The sequence below is a fragment of the Nipponia nippon genome, unplaced genomic scaffold (assembly GCF_047370975.1).
Source record: "Nipponia nippon isolate SJK-2023a ecotype South Korea unplaced genomic scaffold, ASM4737097v1 scaffold_5, whole genome shotgun sequence".
Taxonomy (NCBI): Eukaryota; Metazoa; Chordata; class Aves; order Pelecaniformes; family Threskiornithidae; genus Nipponia; species Nipponia nippon.
The window spans coordinates 22829366-22850492 of NW_028262369.1; the positions used below are offsets into that span (position 1 = coordinate 22829366).

Sequence of the window (21127 nt, forward strand, 5' to 3'; positions counted from 1 at the left end):
CCTCCCGAGGGTGGACAGTGGGCTCCAGCATCACGCCACGCGTCTCCTGTCTGCACCGCTGAACCATCACCGTTCATGCACATCCGATGTTGGGCACCCTATAAACCACCTAGCATCACCAATAGCATGATGTCTTTCCAAGCAGCAAATTTATTCTATGGGATTGTAATTTGGGCATCCCTTTTTTTTTTTTTTTTTTTTTTAATACAATATTTCACTGATACATCAACAAAAAAAATGGATGCCCAAATTAGTAATAGGAACACACATCAGAATTGTATAAACTAATAACAGTGATACAAAATGAACTACTCAAATACACAGCCATATGCATCTGGACCAGGTCCAGATGATGAGAACAGGATGTCGTTATACTCAGTTCCATATAAACTCTTCTTAATTATGTGTTCTCCACTTAGAGGTTGTCAAAAAAGAAAAATAATTTGGGGGGTTTCTTGGAAGAGAGGAGATTTAAAAAAATAATTGAAGGGTTCTAATACAACATTAATGGTACATCTGCTGCCCCCCATGTTATGACATTCATACTGGTGACTGCTTAACAAAAACAAAGAAAAACCCCAAAAAACAAAGCAGAAGCCAAGCAAACCCAGGAGAGAATAAGGATAATTATTAGGGGGTATGGAAAGTCTTCTGCACAATTCACTTGAGAAGCGAAGTGCGAAAGGTGGCATAACAAAGGCAGGCAGTGGAATCAAAAACAAAGGAGGGAATGTCCTCCTGGCTTATTTACCCTTCCCCATATTTTTTTACTCTTGTATTATAGGTGATGAGCTCAACTGTGATGATTGAAAATCAGAAATGTGTTTCTACAGCCAAATTGACTATGTAGGACAGACTCCCACAAAGCAATCAAGCTTCAGGAAAAACTTGCATCAGATGTCTTCTAACTAGCCAGAGCTAGGAAAAACCTCCTGTAAAGCATAACATCTATTACTAGGGTTGAGACAGTACTGCCTCCAGGGTCAAGCAATTGTTAATACCAAAATTGGTGTAATTTACCAGGATTAGTATGTTGTTCTGGTTTCTTCTGTTGCTTCCCACACCCATGTGTATCTCACCAAATAAACATCTAAGACAGACACAAGCAGTACCAAAGGTGAACTTCGTTGTTTTTTTCCTAAACATAAACCTTGCCATTTTTATGATAGCACTCACAGGAGATTCATCTTAAAATCTGTATGATGCCAATCTAACAGTCTAATTTAAATATGAGATCATTAGTCACATGCTCTTATATTTATCAAAGCAATCTGTTAATATAGTTACACACCTGAATTTAATGCCAGTGTGGGACAAGGCTTGTACACTAAAGACTGGGTTTTTGTTTAACAGAAATCCAGTGTTCTTGGAACTTTTCCTGAACTATTCAATTTTCTGAAAATTAATTTAGTTCCCACATTGACCAGAATCCCATCAAAAGCCACCATATTTGTTCTGAAATAGGAGAGAAGTTGAGCCCTGCTTTCCAACCCAAACTCTCCCAAAGCTTAAATACAGTGTGCAGGGATTCAAAATCCCATTTGATCCATCTCTGCTTTGACTTTTTCCTTGGGGGAAAAAAAAAATGTCTTGGAATTTTACTATTTAGAGTAAACACAACTTAGAGTGTTAATTTGTTTATATTACACGACCAGTTTTAATGCACATGAGCATGCAATGTACTGATATCCTCTTGGAAACCACCAACAGCAGCTCATGTGGTAATCAGGCTACCTGCGTGGCTGGGGAGCAATTCCCTATTCCCTGGGGAGAGCTCCTCTGAGGCCCTTTTGTTTTTACTGAACATTAAAACTGGCTTGATAGGGGTCTAGGAAGGTCAGGTTACTCGCTGAAGGTTGTGCAACTGAGTCCATGGTTAAACTGGAAGGAAAAGCCGGTTCTTTGTTTGGGTGCCCAGGCTGCCCAAGCAGGGCAGTGGCTGCCTCTTCTACCAAAACTCATCACGTTTAGCTCAAAGGTACAGTTGTGAGCATATAGAATTGGTACCTTAATTTTTTTAAAGAAGAAGGTGAGATCTATTTGATCTGTTTTAAAATTGAGCCAAAATTAATCTTCCAAATGCATGTATTAAACTGCAAACAGCCCATGTGTTGAGATATATTATCTCAATGTTAAATTGAAGAGTTAAATGTTCAAATGTGTTCCCGTAAGAAAAACACACACAAAATTACAAAAAAAACCTCAACCACAACTGTTATGCATAAGGCTGTAGCTGTCCCATATTTACATAAAGCAACTGATACCATTTTCCACATTCATAAACAATATTAGTGTTTCTGCTTTGAATTAAAACGATTTTAAAAGAGACACTTCCAACACGAGAACTAGTCAATTAACGTTAGATACTACACGAGGGCCCCAGCTCTGCCTCTGCTCTTTTGTTTCTAAGGGAAGAATCCACCCAAAGCAGATGGAAAGCCTTTTCACAGCAATGCAAAACACTCAAATACATTATCAGCCCATATAACAATAAATGGAATAGAATATAAATGGAGATGGGTTATCTGATGTGCTGGACACTAGGAAAGTTGCCACAATAAATCCAGATAAACTGTAATTTCTAGGTTGCCTCTGCATTTGTAACACTGCCAGCAGAAGGTAGGAAGGGGCTTTCAGACTCACCTGTTGAACTTCACTTTCTCCATTCGATATTTTCTCTGTGTACACAAAGGAGTTGAATATCCTCTGCAAGAAAAATCAGAAATTATGCGTAAGAGACCTTTTGTCATAAATATCACATCAAAGCAGCTCCAAAAGGCGCATGGGTCACAACAACCCCATGCAATGCTACACGCTTGGAGAAGAGTGGATGGAGAGCTGCCTAGCAGAAAAGGACCTGGGAGTGTTGGTTGACAGCCAGCTGAATATGAGCCAGCACTGTGCTCAGGTTGCCAAGGAAGGCCAATGGCATCCTGGCTTGTCTGAGAAATAGTGTGGCCAGCAGGACCAGGGAGGTGATAGTGCCCCTGTACTCGGCACTGGTGAGGCCACACCTCGAGTACTGTGTTCAGTTTTGGGCCCCTCACTACAAGAAGGACATTGAGGTGCTGGAGCGTGTCCAGAGAAGGGCAATGAGGCTGGTGAAGGGTCTGGAGCACAAGCCTTATGAGGAGAGGCTGAGGGAGCTGGGGTTCTTTAATTTGGAGAAAAGGAGGCTGAGGGGAGACCTTATCACTCTCTACAACCACCTGAAAGGAGGCTGTAGTGAGGTGGGGGTCGGTCTCTTCTGCCAAGTAACAAGCAATAGGACAAGAGGAAATGGCCTCAAGTTGCTCCAGGGGAGGTTTAGATTGGATATTAGGAAAAGCTTCTTCACCAAAAGGGTTGTCAAGCATTGGAACAGGCTGCCCAGGGAAGCAGTTGAGTCCCCATCCCTGGACGTATTTAAAAGATGGGTAGATGTGGTACTTAGGGACATGGTTTAGTGGTGGACTTGGCAGTGCTACGTTAATGGTTGGACTCGATGATCTTAAAGGTCTTTTCCAGCCTAAATGATTCTATGAAATCTGTGTCAGAAAAGGACCACTTCACCTGGGGGTTCTATTGCCAAGCTTACCCAAGGGGAATCACATCTCTATATACCTGTTTCTGGATCTGCCTGAAGAGGCTGGTTTTGGTTTTAAGGCAAACATGTAACAGTTTTTTTCAAAACATCTGTTAATTTACCAAACTGACATAAGGTGCTAAAAAAAAAAAATATTTTGCATTTGAAAGCTACTGCCCACGCAAACTATGACTGTTCTCTAGCGCTAAACATTTAACGCAACATAACTATTTTTAAAAGTACTTGTTTTTTCCAACTAACACGCAAGAGGCTGTGAGCCGCATTTAGACATATTTGATATCTGGAAAAGAGAAAAATGAGACCCACTTTTGAACACAACCAAATCGGGCTTGCTAACAGCAAAAAAAGGACATATCAGAAGTGAGAGATCTCTGTCCTCCCCTGGGAAAGCTTCCCTTCTGCTCCCAGAGGGACACAAGTCCCTTCACCCACTGTGCCTCCGCAGGCGAGAGCCACACTGCAGTCACCATTTAATTACAGTCATTACATGGAGGAAAAAACACACAACACCTTGTTAATATTCTGCTTCCAGACTGAAAAGTAAGGTTGGAAGGATTCTGGGTTACACCGGTGGCATTCCTGAAGAGTTTGTCTGATACACCGAAGTTTCTCTTTCAAGATTTCTCATTTCCAAGGGCAGCTTTCCCCTTAGGGACAGTGGGGCCATCCCCACTGGAAAACTTACAAGTGCCCCTAAAATATTCCTTTGCTATCTGTCTTAATAGCAATATGCAGTAGTTGCATAATGCAGTGGAGGTTTGAGAGGACAGTACCATGCAAAACAAGAATAGTGTTGGTTATTCATTAGCAAGAAACATGAAAGTAATACGTAGAGGTTATTTAGGTTGTCATACATTGAAAAACAGAAAAAAAAATGCCCCTTATTTTATGAAGGATCTTCTAACTTTCTCCTGTCCTCCTGCTCAGGTGCATGCCAATCCCTGCAAGCTTGGGGGTAACCAAAGGGCAGGGAGGGTTTGCAGGTTTCATAAGAAAATAACTGGCCAGTTCCTCACCATATATCAAACATCCTCTACAAAAGCAAGATACCCAATATAGAAGCTGAAATAATTTTACAAGCAGATCCTTATTAAAATGCTGACACTTCCTTGCAAACACGGGTGTTTACAGCCAGAACTACACTATGCACTTTTTTACAAAAACGCAGCCCAAACCTAAAAGATGTTGTTAGTGCCTGCCACAGAAACAACTGCCTGGGGAGCCCGAGTCAGAAAGGAGCTGCGCCGGCTGCTCCACGGGAGCGGGCGGTCCAAGAGGGCATTTTAACATTGCACCCTGCGCGACATTTACTGGAGCTTCTGTGCATCATGTAGGGAAGAGAGTGAACTACTGGGAAATAGATGTTACGACTTCAAATATACCAAAAATCGGTGATATAAGCAGGAAGAACACAGAGGGTGAACTCCTTCCTAGGTTGTGGAGGAGGCATAAGAAGTAAAAAAAAAACCCCAGTCAACAGGATTTTTCTCTACCACTCTCAAGGGGAGCTGGGATTTCACTGACAGAGTGGATTCCACGTCTATCAGTGTGAAGTCAAACACATGACAATACATCAGCAAGAACATCTGTAGGCACAGCCACATCTGGTGAAGGACAGTGATTCATAAAGACCCTGTTGAGTCCCTCCCTTGATGTGATAATTGTGAAATTACTGACTCATGTTTACAGCAACACAATAAGCCAGAGTCAGCTCTCCAAATTATTAGCAATAACAATTGCAATTACTAAAGAAGTCTAAATTTCATCCAAATCCAGTGTAATCATTGGCCGACGACTCCAAGAGTTTTCTTGATGCAGGTTTAGCTGATTTCCTCCTGGTAAGGCTATATGCAGCTATAACTGGCAAAACCAGCCTGGAGAACCCTTTGGTGTGCTCTGCTCCACTTAAGATCATCACTTTCCCTTATCCCTCTCCCTCCTGAGGACTTCAGGAATTTCAGAAATTTGAACTCTTAATTCTAAAGAAGCATTTGGAAGGGCAGCAATAAATCTCCTTGGTTTACAACTCTCAGAGAGCCAAGCAGGGGAAAGAAAAAAAAAGGGGGGGGCGGGGGGGGGGAAGGCATCTACTCTTAAAAGCCGCTGGTACATTGAGACTTCCTCTTCTTCCAGACCTTTGTTTAAAGTTCTGCTTGGGTACTTTAACTACAAACATGTTGGCTTTCCCCCCACCCTCCCCATGAGATGAAAAGATAATTTAAACATCAGAAGAAAATACATTAAAGCATGCCATTTTGATGCAAAATGTTTTAAATGAATTGAATTTTTCTCTCCACGCAGCATTTAGTCTCCAGACATCAAAAGGAGCAAGAAGGAAATAGACTGTCAGCTACCGAGAATGGAGCTTTCTGTCCTTAACACAAAGCTGACCCCTTCCTCCACCCCTTTAACACGTAGCCGTGTTTATGAACTTTCAAAATAATGCCAGAGAACGTTATACACGGTTATAAGAGTCATAGTGCCAGCGGGAATTTATTTGGCCACTGGGCTAGGTTTTTAACCTATTTTTGCTTGATGTATAATTTAACCAATTTCTTGAAAACATTATGGTGTCTTCTACTTTTTTAATTAAAAGCTCGGTGCATGTCGGAGAGGGGGTAGCAGGAGCCTGTTAGCCAAACTGCCATCACAGACAGTGAGCCTAAACTAACAGTAAAAACTAAATAAGGATTGAGAAACCACCCAGGAAAATGCCAGCCGTCGCACACCAAGCTCCCCGAGGCTACATGTTAACTGCTCGGCCCCTATCTGGGTTCAGTCCCGTTACTCCTACGCAGGATTTCACCTAAAGCCAAAAACATCTCCCTGTTGTATTTAAGGTAATTTCACTAACTTAAAAAGTGATCTAACTTTAAGTAGAAAACCAGAGCTAAATAGCAACCTCCAAATGAAGTTACGGGAACTTCACAGACCCACGAGTAAGTCACTCCACAAACTTACAAAAAATAGTCTAAATATTTAGGAGAATTTGCCCGTCATAGTTTACATAGCACATTAGCATCTGTACCTTATTCTTCCCACCCCTCATTGTTTAATTGAATCTGCTTCGCAGATGGCAGCAGGCTAAGTTCACTCCAACAGGAACAATTACACACGTTTTTAATGAGATGCTCACCCAGGATTATTTGCCCATAACCGCTCGCTCTCCAACGCACGAAGGCTGCAACCGCTGCGCTGATTCGGCCTCCAGCCTTTCCCCCCATGGAGCTGGTGCTCCACCAGACACGAAGCTATCTGCATCCCCGCCACTGCTCCCAATGCCTCCTCATCACACATCGCCGTAAGCCCTGAAACAGCATTTGATTTTTTTTTTTCTCCATTTGCCCCCCTCTTTTTACTATCATCAGCTATTTTAAGTTTATTATAATCTTTATAAATATTCAGGGTCTTGCTGAACATTGGTCAACTATGTGAAAAAGATTCATTTTCTCAGGAATTCTGAAATTCCTTTAAACCCGAGATCTTTAAAAGACAACAGCTTTGTTCTCGTGGCACATGGCAGAGAGCAAAACTTCGTGCTCTACGCCATCCGCTACGTATCCTAGGTACTGGGCTGAGAACAGTCGCTTCACAGTCGTGCAGCAACCCCGCACGGGCTGCAACACACCTACACACGCACACAGCGCACTTCAACTATTCCAACGGCTTGGTTTCATCAACCAGATTTCTGCAAAGGTTTTTGACTCAAGAAAATTACTGGAAACAAAAGCAACTTTTGTTTTTCAATCCAAACTCTGAATTGATCTAAGATTTGGTTTAGAAAATAGCATTTTGCGCTGCCACGGCCTACCCAGCACAGCAAGCAAACTTTGTTTCATTCACTGCAGCTATTTCCACCACAAAGCATCACTTTTCAAACACAACATTCAGAAGTAAACAAAATGGAAAACTTTTTCAAAACTTGTAAGTTTTGAAGCATCTACATTTTCCATACTTTGTTCCAAAAGTAAAGTTCAGAAATAACATTAATTCCAGATTTAGCCAGGTCTAAACTAGAAAGTCAGTGAAAGTGTAATTTTCTTTTCCAATTACTTAAACATTTGAGATGCTCAGAGAGAAGTAACACTTGTCTGGCTGTCTGTATCTATCGCCTGCTGTTTTATACTCACATTTAAACTCCACGAGGCAGGCGGGGGCTGAGCACAAAGCCCTGCACCATCCCTGGGGCCCCCGTGCCTCCGGCAACACCTGAATCCTGCAGCACGATGCTCAGCACATCACTCACACTCTTAATCCTCCCCTTCCCTTACTGAACACGGCGCTCGCTTTAGCTACACAAACAGAAGCCTAGAAAGAGAAAATCATGGTATTTGCAGGGACCACTGCAGGATTTTTGGCAATCTGTGACAGCTCCGAGACACACAGACTGCAGGAGAGCTGAGCGATGTGTCCCTACAAGCCTGCAGAGGACGGCCACAGCCTGGATGGAGTCCTGAAAAAGCTAGGGTTTGTTTTACAAAAACACATTTTCAACACATTATAGACTCTTGCTTTCCTAAACTCTTCAATTACCTGTCTGGGTCAAAGAACTTGCAACTTCCTAGAAAATATTCTTCTGTGGTATCTAGATATATCCTTTAATGACTTTAACTGCAACCAAGTGCTTCTTGGTGCCACCAGCCTGCCTCACTTTTAGCTTTGAAAAACAGGACAAATATTTGATAAGGGAGATAAATCAGGAAGCAAGGAGACGATCCAAGGGCAGGGGTCCTTGGGGTTGGGACGGGGAAGATTTGGGCCACCACCATCTAATGCCTCCCACAGGTGGGGTCTGACAGTGATGAATGGGCACCCAAACCCGCCCCTCTGGGTAGGATGGAGTCAGGTTTCCCACCAAGCCAGAGATAAGGGGTAGCTCGGGTTTAGCTTAGTGGTGTGCCCAAACAAGGCTTAGGAGACTTTTAGTCGTAATTTGAAGCCGAAGGCAACTCGGTATTAAGTCTGGGAGATGACTCTAAACCAAGCTTAGCATAAAAAGTAAAATATTAACTAACTTGTTCGCTCAGTTCCTTCAGATTAAAATAAACTCAGAAGCAATGCACTGCAGTGAGAAAATAACTTCAAAAGCCCGCAGTTTGACTGTCAGCACTGCGTCAAAATAAACAAAAAAAGCCACCACCCCCAAACCTCCAAGGTCCCCCACCAACTACAAGCGCCAACTGCTCCACAGAGCAGTCAACCATTTGCACATCACTTTATTTGCTAGACAAGATACAAATCCATCTCCCTACTGACAAAAATAACATTTTTAGAGACAAAGAAAATCAGGAAAAACAAATACAGGATTAGTAAAATATCCACTGAGCTGTAAATGTATTGAAGCTGTTTTAGCATCTATACCGCAAGACTTTAAGAAGAAAAAAACCCACAACTTTCAGCAGATTTAAGAGGTAGACTGCTGTTACCTGTCATATTTTGCTAATGACAGGATGAAAAAACTCAACAGTATTAAAAAAGTATACAAAACAGTAGTAACAAAATGTACACGTGTCAAATATATGCAGTATTAGCTCAGCAGGGCTGCAATACTTTTCAGACTTCAAGCAGCAAGTAACCAGGGTCTGCTTCTTGTTTTACAGGTTAATGTTTTAAAAAGTGGTGAGCAAACAAATATATAACAAATCCTTTTTCTGATGAAACTCCGCGTAAGATTGTTTTGAGGGAAACCTGTGGCTTCTGTCTGGAGTTTATTTTTGCAGTGTCTGAAGCCATATCACGTTATGTTTTGTTACCATTTTCTAAAACCGAGAAACATTAAATAGCGGGGTCCCATGAGATCAAGGACATGCTTTGTGTTTTTCTTTTAAAATGTACAATATACATATAAGGAACTGAAGTAAATTGGAGGAAAACATAGCAAAAGGCAAACCCAGTTGGATGAGAGCAACGACGGCAGCAGCCCAGTATTACAGACCCTGCTCAGCCCAGGGACAGACGCAGCAGCTACACGTCTAAAAGGAATATCCCAGCATCACACTGCAAATGCCTTTCTCTTTCTGTGCGTTTCAGAAAAGAAGAAGTTTTCGGGAAGGATTTAACTAATTAATTTTTTTTTCATAACGTTATTTGCCAAGCAGCAACAGGTATCTTTATCAGACAGGTAGACAAAGAGAAATGTGATCCAGAGCTCACAAGCTTCGGCTCGGTGCTTTTGCAGGGGTCAGAGCGCAGGCAGCCTCTCCTCGGAGAGCAGGCACCATCAGCAGCATCTTCAATTAAAAAATGAGCAAATGCAAAGACTCACACAGCTTGCGATGCTGCTGTCCTGGCCCAGCTCATCTCCTACCACCACCATTTTGCTCAGAGAAGCTCTAAATGTCACTAATGGGAAAAGTTGGCCAGTGCTCAATTATCTAAGTTGCTGGAGTGTTGTTAAATAACATCATCATTTGAAAGACTCTTTAGCAGCTTCATTTAAATGATTTTGCTTATTGTACATATGAAATTTTCACAAGATTACTTGGAATGAGAAGGAATTTGTGGGGGAAAAAAAAAAATCAATTGTGAGAAAAAGCTGAGACTATCAAATAGCTTTTCTGTAAGCAAAGTAAACACAGAACCTCCTGGCATTCAAGATATGTTTGCAGACGTGTATCTCCATGCGCTCATACACACACCTTCATGGCTGCATACGTTCCCAAATATTTGAGAAGGTTTTAAGCAGGAAAATATCATCTGTCTTCCCAGTTTTTACCTTAATGAAGATTGCTTACCAATTCACTATTTATGAATTAAGCTACCATTATCTTCTGCCACGTGCTGAGTTGGCCCACGGTATCTCTGCTCCCTGCTCTGCAACCAGCACTGGAGCAAAACATTTTGTGCAACACAGAGGACAACAGAAGAACTGGTATTCAGGTTTGATCTTAATTTTGATGGTAGAAAGCATCACAGTTTGCATTTATAATTAATCTACTATCATTAGCCTGTGGGAGGTAAAAGCCTTTGGGATCAAGAGCCATATTCAGAAGGGGAGATGGTAAGTAGGTACGACATTGCTTGAAAAGAGTCAAAGTAGAGCACAATTCTTATAAACTTGTTTCCTTGGAAAACTTCAGGCGTTTGCCAGGAGAGAAAACTATGGAAAACTGAGTAACTGCCAAAAATGCAATCAAGAACCAGCAGATTTTTTGTCGTCTTTTTCAAGGGACCAGAGAAGAGGGAGCAAAAAAAGAGTGAGAGGGGAAAATACCCTAAGAAAATTAGTTCCATATGTTAAAAAGGTTATTCGTTTAGCCAACGTAACTTGACCATGGTTATACTCATGACAATGTATATGGCAGTATTTCAGAAAAAGGAAAGTCATGCTACCCAACCTTAAAATATAAAGCAGATGGTCTTCTCAATAGGATTGGATTTTTTCTCCCTACTCTTATTCCTCATTCCAGCCTCTAGGATGTGAAACTTAAAATACTGATATGGGTTTTTTCAGGTTGAGAACTTTTTGATTACTGGACATTTTTCAACTTGCTGCATTTTGTTGGTCCTCTTCCCCTCAAAGAGAACATAAATTTGAGCATTTATCAGGAGTAAAATCGACCTGAAACTTCATTCTATTGGGAGAACTCTGGGTTTCATTTTTTCTCGTTTGTTTTCAAGCTCACGTCAAAATGACTAACTAAAAATGGGGAAACATTTAAGCAGCAAACCAATACATGTAAAGAGATGCAATCCTATAGCCAAAAGAGCTTGATATCATTTTAGTATAATTACTGCGCTTGGCCAATTTGGTCATGAATTCAATATATAGCAAGCATGCGGTAGAAACACAGTTCAATTTATGTAACATTTCTGCTAGAACTGTGTAATTTTACAGCAAAGTAAAAAAAAAAAAACCAAAAAACAAAGGGACATACAGACACACACTGAGAGCACGTGATATTGTTTCCTGATCTGTTTAACACAATCAAGGCAGAAGCTGTTGGCTTTTGTTTGGAGAAACGCTGCAGCACAGGAACACTAAGGCTGGAGTGAGGTACTACAGAGATCTACTCGAATCAGAAAAAAAAAACCCAAGAACGACAAGCTTAAACATAGGAATTTATAGATCATAAATCACAACACTAAACTTCTGTGCATAAAATGAATGGGCTGATGCTAACATAATTACAGAACTGTTTTCTTTAAATGTCCAAGACTATCATTTTTCAGGATCTCTCAGCAGGAACCATCAACATACACACGATAAATATCATGATAACAGCCTTCCCCTGCAACTGCTGCTGCAGCGCTTCTTAATGATAACTAATATTGTCCGCACTCAGAAAGACACAAAAGTTTAAAACTTTAAACACACACTGCAGTCAGCTCTCAGCTGTTTCCACGCAAAGCACCAACACCTTTTTCACGAGAAAAATAACAGATGAGTAACAACCTGAAAGGGACTGTCTGTACGTTAAGTACCTTCCTGTCTGAGTCAGTGTCTGTAATACAAAGTACAAGAGTACTCTCATATGATAATATTATTTGTATTAATAAGTAGAAGAGTTTTAAGGTCACCTGTTTACATACCTCATTTGCATTGTTTCTCTTTGATATAATCCGCACCCTTTCTTTTTTGAGCGGAAGGGAGCAGGAGCAATTCTTTACACTCCTAAATTCTCAGGAGGTTTAATTTCTCAATTAAATTTTAAAAGAAGTTAAAAAATTAACTCAAGAAGATAAGCACTTCGCATCAATTATTATCTTAATCGTTCTCTACAACCTGGATGTAAAGTTATTTTCAAAACTGTTACATTTCAAATTGACTTAAACTTGATCCCCTCGTGCTGCCCATGCAGAGGTGAGTTCAGTGATACCAGCTCTCAGGTGCAAGACCTCACCAAACCCGACGAAGTGCTTTCAGACCTGCGCACCCAACGAAGGCGCGTGGCCCAGAGCAGCGATGCCTGCAGAGGGTGATAACTCCAGCTGCTGAGCTGCGCGGGTTAACTCATTCCCCCATTTTCACACGGCTGGTTTTGGCACGCCAGCTCATATAGGTGCTGTGGCTAGAAAATCGAGCTCTTGACAGAGATTTACAGGATGGCATATATATTAAAAAAATCTTCCAGCTTAACATCAGAATATTTTATGGGCTAGAAAGAAATAATTGCTGCACGTACTGGGGCTATATCCCACCTGCAGACGTAGCCTCCCCAAACATTTCTCAAACCAAACCTGGTTTATGCAGCGGCTGTGGGAGCCAAAGGAGTACAGATGGGGAAAGAACCCACGTTTGCCTATGAACTGTAAGTGGAAACGGCATCCAGGGCAGCAGCAGCCAGAGCACACAGTGCAGGAACAGGCTCTCGTAGCAGCACACGTTACATGTGCAAAGCTCTTCCTACGCATGCACGCTCCTGTTCCAGGGAACGCCATGTGCTCCTGAAAGAGCTGCCCAAGGGCCTGTGGAGTCCCATCCTCGGAGGTATCCAAACCCAGTGGGACAGGTGCCTCAGCGGAGCAGGGCACGAGGACCTCAGGAAGTCCCATCCCACCTCAGCCACTCTCTGATTCTCTGAGGACATGGTGGCAAGTCCTAGAGCTGTGACACACACCCCCCCACACACACACACACCCCCGCTAAAACCGTGGGTCAATCACCAGATTTTTACAAAAGCAGGGAAGAGTTGGTTTAGCTTGCACTCTTTCCGACCTTGAAATTTGAAATCCCCTGGTACTCTGTGTGAGCTTTAGGAAACGACATTTCACTTTACTTTGCTGCTAATGAAAAGAGAATTACCCATCAACCAGCACTGGAAATAGGATATTTCTCCTCTTGCTTCCAAAACAGGGGTGGAGTGAACTCAGGGAGCAAGAACACTAAGGGACTAAATTATCTGACAACTTCTCCCCGTTGTTTTGTGAGCCAGATGACCAGCTGACACTCTCAACAAGATTAAACAGATCTACAACAGAAGTGAACACTTTATCCTGGATGCCAAAAAATAATGCAGATGCAAAGAAGCAAATAATTGCTAGGCCAGTAAAGCAAAGATGATCTCCAGAAGAAACTGCTAAACCACTTTTCCAGGTGAATCACTAGTGCTCATCCAAGGTCAGCGATAACCCCCACGCTCTGCAGGACAATGGCCGGAGGAGCAGAGCTGGCCCACAGCATCCAGCAACCCACCTTCAGCTAGCTCCTTCTGAACGGAGGTCAATTAGTCCCTAAGACCATTTTTCCCTCGTTCTTTCATAGAGCTGTGGTCCAGCATGAGTCACCCCTGCGTGAAACAAAACCTTGCAGGAACGCTCAATGGGAGCTGGCTGATTAACCGTTCTTCCTCGTGTTTAACTTGTTATCTCAGGACACAGGAGGAGGTAGGGCAACCTGCAGAAAACAAATGTAATCTTCTGGAAAGAGCAGAGCCATTAGATGTTATCGGTTATAAAAAAAAAAAAAAAATTAATGATTCAGACTAAGGAGAGGCTCGTGAATGGAATTCCTACAGCACTTCAAAGCAATTTGTGCATGAATGCAAGCATTTATTCTTCTAATTAAAGAAAAAAAAAGCAAGCAAAATAGCAAGACATCATTTACATGAAAGAGGGGGGAGTAAAAAAAAAAAAAAAAAAAAAACCAAAAACAAAAAAACCCAAAACCAACCAAAACTCAAACAAAACCTCCAGTGTTAACCAAGAGCGGAGCACACTCCAACCCAGAAAAGGGAGAGAAAGCTCCAGATTTAATGAGGAAAGGTACTGAAGAAGAGCAAAACTCGCCTCAGCATTTTCTGTAGCACTCTTGCCAAGGCATTCCATGAGAATTTCTACATCCAGCCTTCGGAGTGAAAAATTATCAGACGTTTTGCAAAGATGAGTCCTTTATCTTGCATCCTCATTATTTTACAAACTGAAGAGGTTGCAAGCCAAGGGTGGTGCTGCGGGGTCCTTGACTGCAGATCCCAGAAGATGGGACAGTTCCACCAGGGCAGCTGCCAAGATGGCAGAAAGCTCGGGCCAGAGGGACCTGCTGCAGACTGAGGTGTGCCTGGCACCAAGCAAAAAAGCTTTTTCATATTTCACTTTTTTGTGGTCTCACTTTGTTTTTACAAAGAAAGTAATCATAATAAAAAAGGAGAGAGATGGCTCTCTGGCATACCTCCCTTTTCCATATCTTTACCGGGTCTCCTCAATACACCTATACACCTACATATCACCTATGTGTCCGTTTCTTACATGAAAAACCCTAGATAGTTCAAGTTTGCTTAACATTAGGAGCGTTCAGGCGGGGGCTATTCAGGCATGTCCAATTATTTCAGTTAAACAGAGTCCATGACTTGACATTTAAGTACAAATTTTTGTAGATACTATATTGGTCTCTAAGACTCCCTGACAAATGTTGTCGTTATTCAGGGAGTCATTTAACCAGGGCTTCAAAACATAAAAACAACCTCAGTTTTGCTTGTTTCTCTTGCCACAACAGCAACTTTAGCATAAATCATATTTGAAGAAAAGAAGACTAAGTAACATAAAAGGCTTATGAAAAAAACAGAACACAAAACAGAATTTCTAATCTGCTGCTTGAATTATTTGAATATTGGCAAACCAATATTTATAATCTTAAATAAATATAATAAATACATACCATGAAAACAATAGTGTCATTCACTATGGTTGAATGACCATCCTACAGTATTTCTTAACTAAAAATTATTTCGTCCTTCTAAAGATTAGTTTTGCTGAAATTATTATAAATATATTTATCTTTCAAACACTAAGGAGCAAGAAATTAGACTGAACCTCAATTTAAAAATCAGAGTATGCACTCTTCTGATGAGCTGCTGATTAACAATACTGAGATGAACAACATCTGAATTATTTCTGTGTTTGAAAATGGATGCTACAAATTAGCAGTTAAATTTGTAAGAATCCCCCCCCCCCAAATCTCTAAAGGCATTTCACCTGTCCGAAGATGACACCTCAGATTACAACACAGGATTTTTTTTAAGTTTTCACATAGGCATTTTTTCCTTAGTCAGTGGAATATCTTTTTGCAGCTATTTCAACGTATCGGATACTCTTTGCCATGTGGTCAGATTCCTGTGGTTTCACATTAAAGCCATACATCCTCAGAGTCACTGCAGGAGGAGTTTTCTGCTGGGGCTGTCCCAGATCTCCCACTGTTTACCCTGGAGCTTTCAAGAGAGAAACACGCTACTTCCAGCTCCAGCAGACCTGCAGTACTATGAGCTTCTCTAAGCTGTTATATTTAAGAAGCCTTTGCAAAATATACTCACTATAGGATAATGAAGGTTGACCATTTGCTGAGAGCGCCAAATACATGCACACATAATACTGAAGAAAAATATTATATAGGTATTGAAGGTAAATCAATTATTTCTCACTGTGATTCCTTTTTACTCACTGAAAAGAGACATAATTGTTTTAAAAGAAGATGTATAAAGAATAATTCTTCTAATTTATACTTGAGTTTGCAGACACACATGCTGTAGATTGAGTAGCATCGCCTGTTCTCCATTTCCTGAATTCCTCCTCTAATCTACAAGGTATGACAATATTCAATAACTGTGCTCCTTTGGCCCTTTGAAAATACTCTGATTTATTTCTTAAGTTCAATTTCTTTATGAAAATGCTAAGGAAAGGAGCAAGGGTTTTGTGGGGGGTTTTTTTGGTTTGTTGTTTTTTTAACAGATTACCAAAAGACAAGAAAGCATGTTCTTTTTCTAAGAAAACCTGGAATCCTTTAACTGAATATTCATCTGCTTCTGCAGATGATTAGAAAACAAACATGACAACACAGGATTTAATCAGTTTAATGTGGACCCACTCAGGTGTCAGCACAGCAGCGTAACACAGCACTGGGGGACAGAAGAGCCAAAGAGGCTCCAGAAGATGCTGCACAGGTGGCTCTCACACCACTTACCACCACCACCACGCTGCCCCATGCCACCACTCTGCAGACAAGTATCCTTAATGTTAGACTTAATCATTTGTCCAAACACAGAAACAAACCATCCACGACCCAAAGGGACCCTGCTCAATCACCTACTGCAAGAAGTTACCTTTTGTAACTCACTGTTTTTGGCAGTCAAGATGGAAAAGCACAAGGTTAAAGGGCCAAAACTGTAAAGCACCTTCATGTGCAGATCACTCATAGAATCATAGAATGCTTTGGGATGGAAGGGACCTTTGAAGGTCATCTAGTCCAACCCCCCTGCATTGGGCAGGGATATCTTCAACTAGATGAGGTTGCTCAGAGCCCCATCCAGCCTGTCCTTGAATGTTTCTAAGGATGGGGCATCTACCACCTCTCTGGGAAACCTGTTCCAGTGTTTCACCACCCTCACTGTAAAAAATTTTTTCCCTGTGTTTAGTCTGAATCTACCCTCCTTTAGTTTAAAATCATTACCCCTTGTCCTGTCACAGCAGGCCTTGCTAAAAAACTATCCCCATCTTTCCTGTAGGCCCCCTTGAAGTATTGAAAGGACGCAATAAGGTCTCCCCGCAGCCTTCTCTTCTCCAGGCTGAACAACCCCAGCCCTTTCAGCCTTTCCTCATAGCCAAGGTGCTCCATCCCTCTGATCATTTTTGTGGCCCTCCTCTGGACCCGCTCCAACAGGTCCATGATACAAAAAGGATTGTTACCATACCTAGTCATGAAATGATGAGTCCGTGATCATCCTCGCCTGAACTATCCTTTTACACTCCCAGAGGTGCAGGAAAACATACACCCCATCAACCACTTTAACCTAGTTATCCTCGACTGCCGGGACTGTATAGTCATTCCACACTAGTTAAGGTAGAAGTTTATTTCTGGATGTTTAGAAAAAGTTCAAGTTTTTAAGGGACTGTGTCAGTATGCAATCTTGTCATACGATTATCACCCAAGCCTTCAACTCTGGTTGGAACCTGGAAACCCTGCGCATCCACACAATCTTGTAATTTATGGTCAACATAGCATAACACTGGAAGGACAGAAGGAACAGAGCAGACAGCAGAATTTGGGCGCAGATTTCCACTGTAAAAAAGGAATTTAAACTGGAAGGAACGAACTTTTCATTTGGTAGTATTAATTCCTTTTATGACGTGATGTCATTGCCAGTTGGGTTGTACCTATTAAAAAGATGAAAAAGGACTCATGCATACACACATTGTTAAAACAATGACAGAGGCAATTACCATTTTTCATTCCTTCTGTAAATATTATTACAAGCTGCTTTTTCACAAAACATTTACAAACTATGATGAGAGCTCCATTGCTCCTGGTAAATGAACACAATTAAAACAATTTCTGTTTCAAAACAGAAGACAATTATTTGACTTTTTTTAATCTCAATTCATGTTTAACTTTGTCTAAATAAAATATTTTGGAACCTCTGGAGAAAAGGCTGCTCATTTATTCAAAATAAATCTCCACTGTGATTTCCTCCAGAAGATACTACTTATATGAACTCTCATATTTAAGAAGCACTCATGCTGATCATGTGTACAATGTCATCTTCATTAAAAATAATCAAGAATCCCTAGCCAGATATTTGCATTTGAAATTATTAAAAAAAAAATGTTTCCTATCATTCATTCATATTTAATTTTTGAGGATGCTTCAGTGCACATAAAATATTTATCAGTCAAAGGGGTTTTCAAATTAGAATCTTTAGTGTCTGCTTCTTCCTCAAAATAGTTTTTATTTCATTTTCAGTAAACCATCCAAGCTTTCATTTGTTAAATTTTATCAAATTCAGAAATACAAGATGGCAGTGAAAAGCCTATACTTGCTACATGCTGTTGCATTAGGAAAAAAAATGGTATTTTACCAAAACCTGTAATTCTTTTAAAGCATTATATAATAATTCCACTCTTTATGAATGCATGATGAACTGTGCTGAAGAGGCATCAAAACACTACTCTGGTGGAAGCACAGCTTCCAATGTTAAAACTGAGCATGAAGCAAGGCCACAAGCTTGCTGAGCCTCATTCGGCGCATGAGCCCAACAGGACTGACTGGTAAACCTGAAATTGAATTAAGGATTTAAGGCTATATAGAGACCACCTTCGGCTAGGCAACCTGAATAAATTCCCTTTCTTTTGCTTTTTTGTGCAATTATCTATGTGTTGCACATCCATCTGAACATGTGGAAATGACACTGTAATCCACTTTGGTATCAGGATTAGCGAGTTCAGACACCAAGGAGAAATAAAGGCATTAATGTTACTTTGAATGTAGACAGAATTGACGTAGATTAATGCTACTCAGGGAATAAATATTCCTGTTGTCAAACACAGTTACTACTATACTGGTATCAGTATTTGACAGTCAGAAAGTGGGGGGAAAAAAAAATTATTGGACAGGAAATTTTTCATTATGCTGATACTGATAATTTATCTTAATAAATTAATGAATAAATGTTAACTTTAATAAATTTATAAATTGCTGATACCGACAAATTAACTTTTCCTCCCTGTTTCAGCATCCAATCTGTATTTTAATTTCCAAAAGCTTTCCACAACACAATTTAAATGTCTGTTTTAATAATATAGTTTTCACTACACAGAACCAACAGACCTACACTGAAAACAGCTTCACACTTCTGTCTCACCTCGCCAGCCTGACTTCAATTCTTTCTATGTCTTTTCACTCTTAAATATAACAAGGATACGAACACAAGGCTAAGGTTACAAAATCAAAAGCATCAGGCAATATGAAAGTTCAAAAGATTCCAAAAAGTGATGTCCATCCTAAAATAGATATGATAAAGCACAGTAAGACAAAGTAATGGCATGAATTTCAGGGTTAGGAAGAGTCACAGAATATCAAATTTCTTAAAAAGAAAAATTAAATCTTCTGAAAATTCTGAAGGCCCTATCTTCATGCAAGGCAAAGTCCTTTCTCTAGTGTCTCATAACACATTAACTCAGGGTTTTAAACAATATGGTACGCTCCTGCTTCTCCCTACACTTACAAATGAATGAATAATAAGTGGCAATATGAAGCAGCTGTATCTTACAGTGAAGGATCTGCAGACTTTCACAAACACTATATATTTATATATTAAAAATTATGATGTGGCAATTATAACAATATCACTAAGTAAACACCACCAATTCACACCTGTGTCTCCAGGTGTTTCCAGGCGACATCCCTGGCTTTCCAGCGTCCCTCGCCCCCACGCGCCAGACTTGGCTCCCACCTGCTCCCTCCTCTGCTGCACTTCCACTGTCACTACAAAGTGAAGTTTCCAGTACAAGCATTATCTAATAAAAACATAAATTATCCGGATAGAAAATGTACCGCAGTATGCGCTCTGTTCCACACGTTAAGAATTACGAGGTGGCGACCTTCGCATCAAACTACAAAAAAGTGGAACGCTAACCAAATCCTCCCCGAGTATGCAGCAGCCAGCCAAGAAATACCCAAGTATATCATGTGAAGATGAATGATAATTACAGAAGTTTAAAACAATCTACAAAGGCATTCTATTCGATAAACATAGCAATCACTCGTTGCTTATGTTAATTCACTATTTTTTCATTTATTTGCATCCAACTTCTACCTATTCACAACCACGAGCTATTATTCATATAAAAGTGATTTGAAAAGCTGATGTCTTGCTGCAAGCTGCTCCTCTATTCAGCAAAGCAGCAAGGATACAGAGGTTTTCTTCAAAGCATGAAAATCAGAGCGAAACCTTTACAATCCTTTTCAAAGTCTAGAACACATTTGCATGACAAAATTTAACAATTACAAGGACTTGGATTTCTTTTTTTATTTCATTATACTAGCAATACAGAGAATGAAGCAGAGAATTATTTCCAGATGGTGTCCTGGTTTGGTTTGGTTTGTCAGCTCTACAGGGTTTGGGAAGGTTTAGTGGCTTGATCCTGGAGCGCTAACAAAATTTGCTTTCCAAACCAAAATTAAATACATACCTTCCTCCTACCCTCCCTAACCTTTTACCACATCACTCTACACACCTCTCCTTGCTTAGTCCCCCAAAAGTTATCAGGAAAGTTTCTGGTTTAGTTTTGCTTGTACGAAATGCATCCCCCTGCAAAGCAATGAAAAAAGAAGCCATAAAGTGAATGATTTATTGTATCTTTGGTTTTCATTTGCAAAGAGATGCAGTCATCTTTAATCTGGGTAATTAAAAAGGTAATTTCAGCTGTAACACCTGCTCCCTACTCTAATCTGTCATTTTATAGAGGAAATTTAGAGGTCATCTAGTCCAACCCCACCCCTGCAATGAGCAGGGACATCTTCAACTACATCAGGTTGCTCACAGCCCCATCCAGCCTGACCTTGAATGTTTCCAGGGATGGGGCATCTACCACCTCTCTGGGCAACCTGTTCCAGTGTTTCACCACCCTCACTGTAAAAAATTTCTTCCTTATATCTAGTCTAAATCTACCTTCTTTCAGTTTAAAACCATTACCCCTTGTCCTATTGCAACAGGCCCTACTAAAAAGTTTGTCCCCGTCTTTATTGTAGGCCCCCTTTAAGTACTGAAAGGTTCTCCCTTACCTCTGTGGACCAAAGTCAATCGAAATGCTGTCAGATTTAAGGACTACTTTTTA

General features: G+C 40.7%; 1 protein-coding gene across 3 annotated transcripts in view; it reads right to left on the reverse strand.

Moving 5' to 3' along the window:
• Positions 1-21127, reverse strand: part of CACHD1 (cache domain containing 1) — a 113381-nt gene that overhangs the window by 71471 nt on the left and 20783 nt on the right. For 2 of the 3 annotated variants that reach the window (XM_087731647.1, XM_087731649.1), the window contains exon 2: positions 2644-2706. The exons of the other annotated variant lie outside the window; for it this stretch is intronic. In XM_087731647.1, coding sequence (XP_087587773.1) covers positions 2644-2706 — 63 coding nt within the window. The remainder of the gene's footprint in view (positions 1-2643; positions 2707-21127) is intronic. 3 annotated transcript variants of the gene reach the window in all.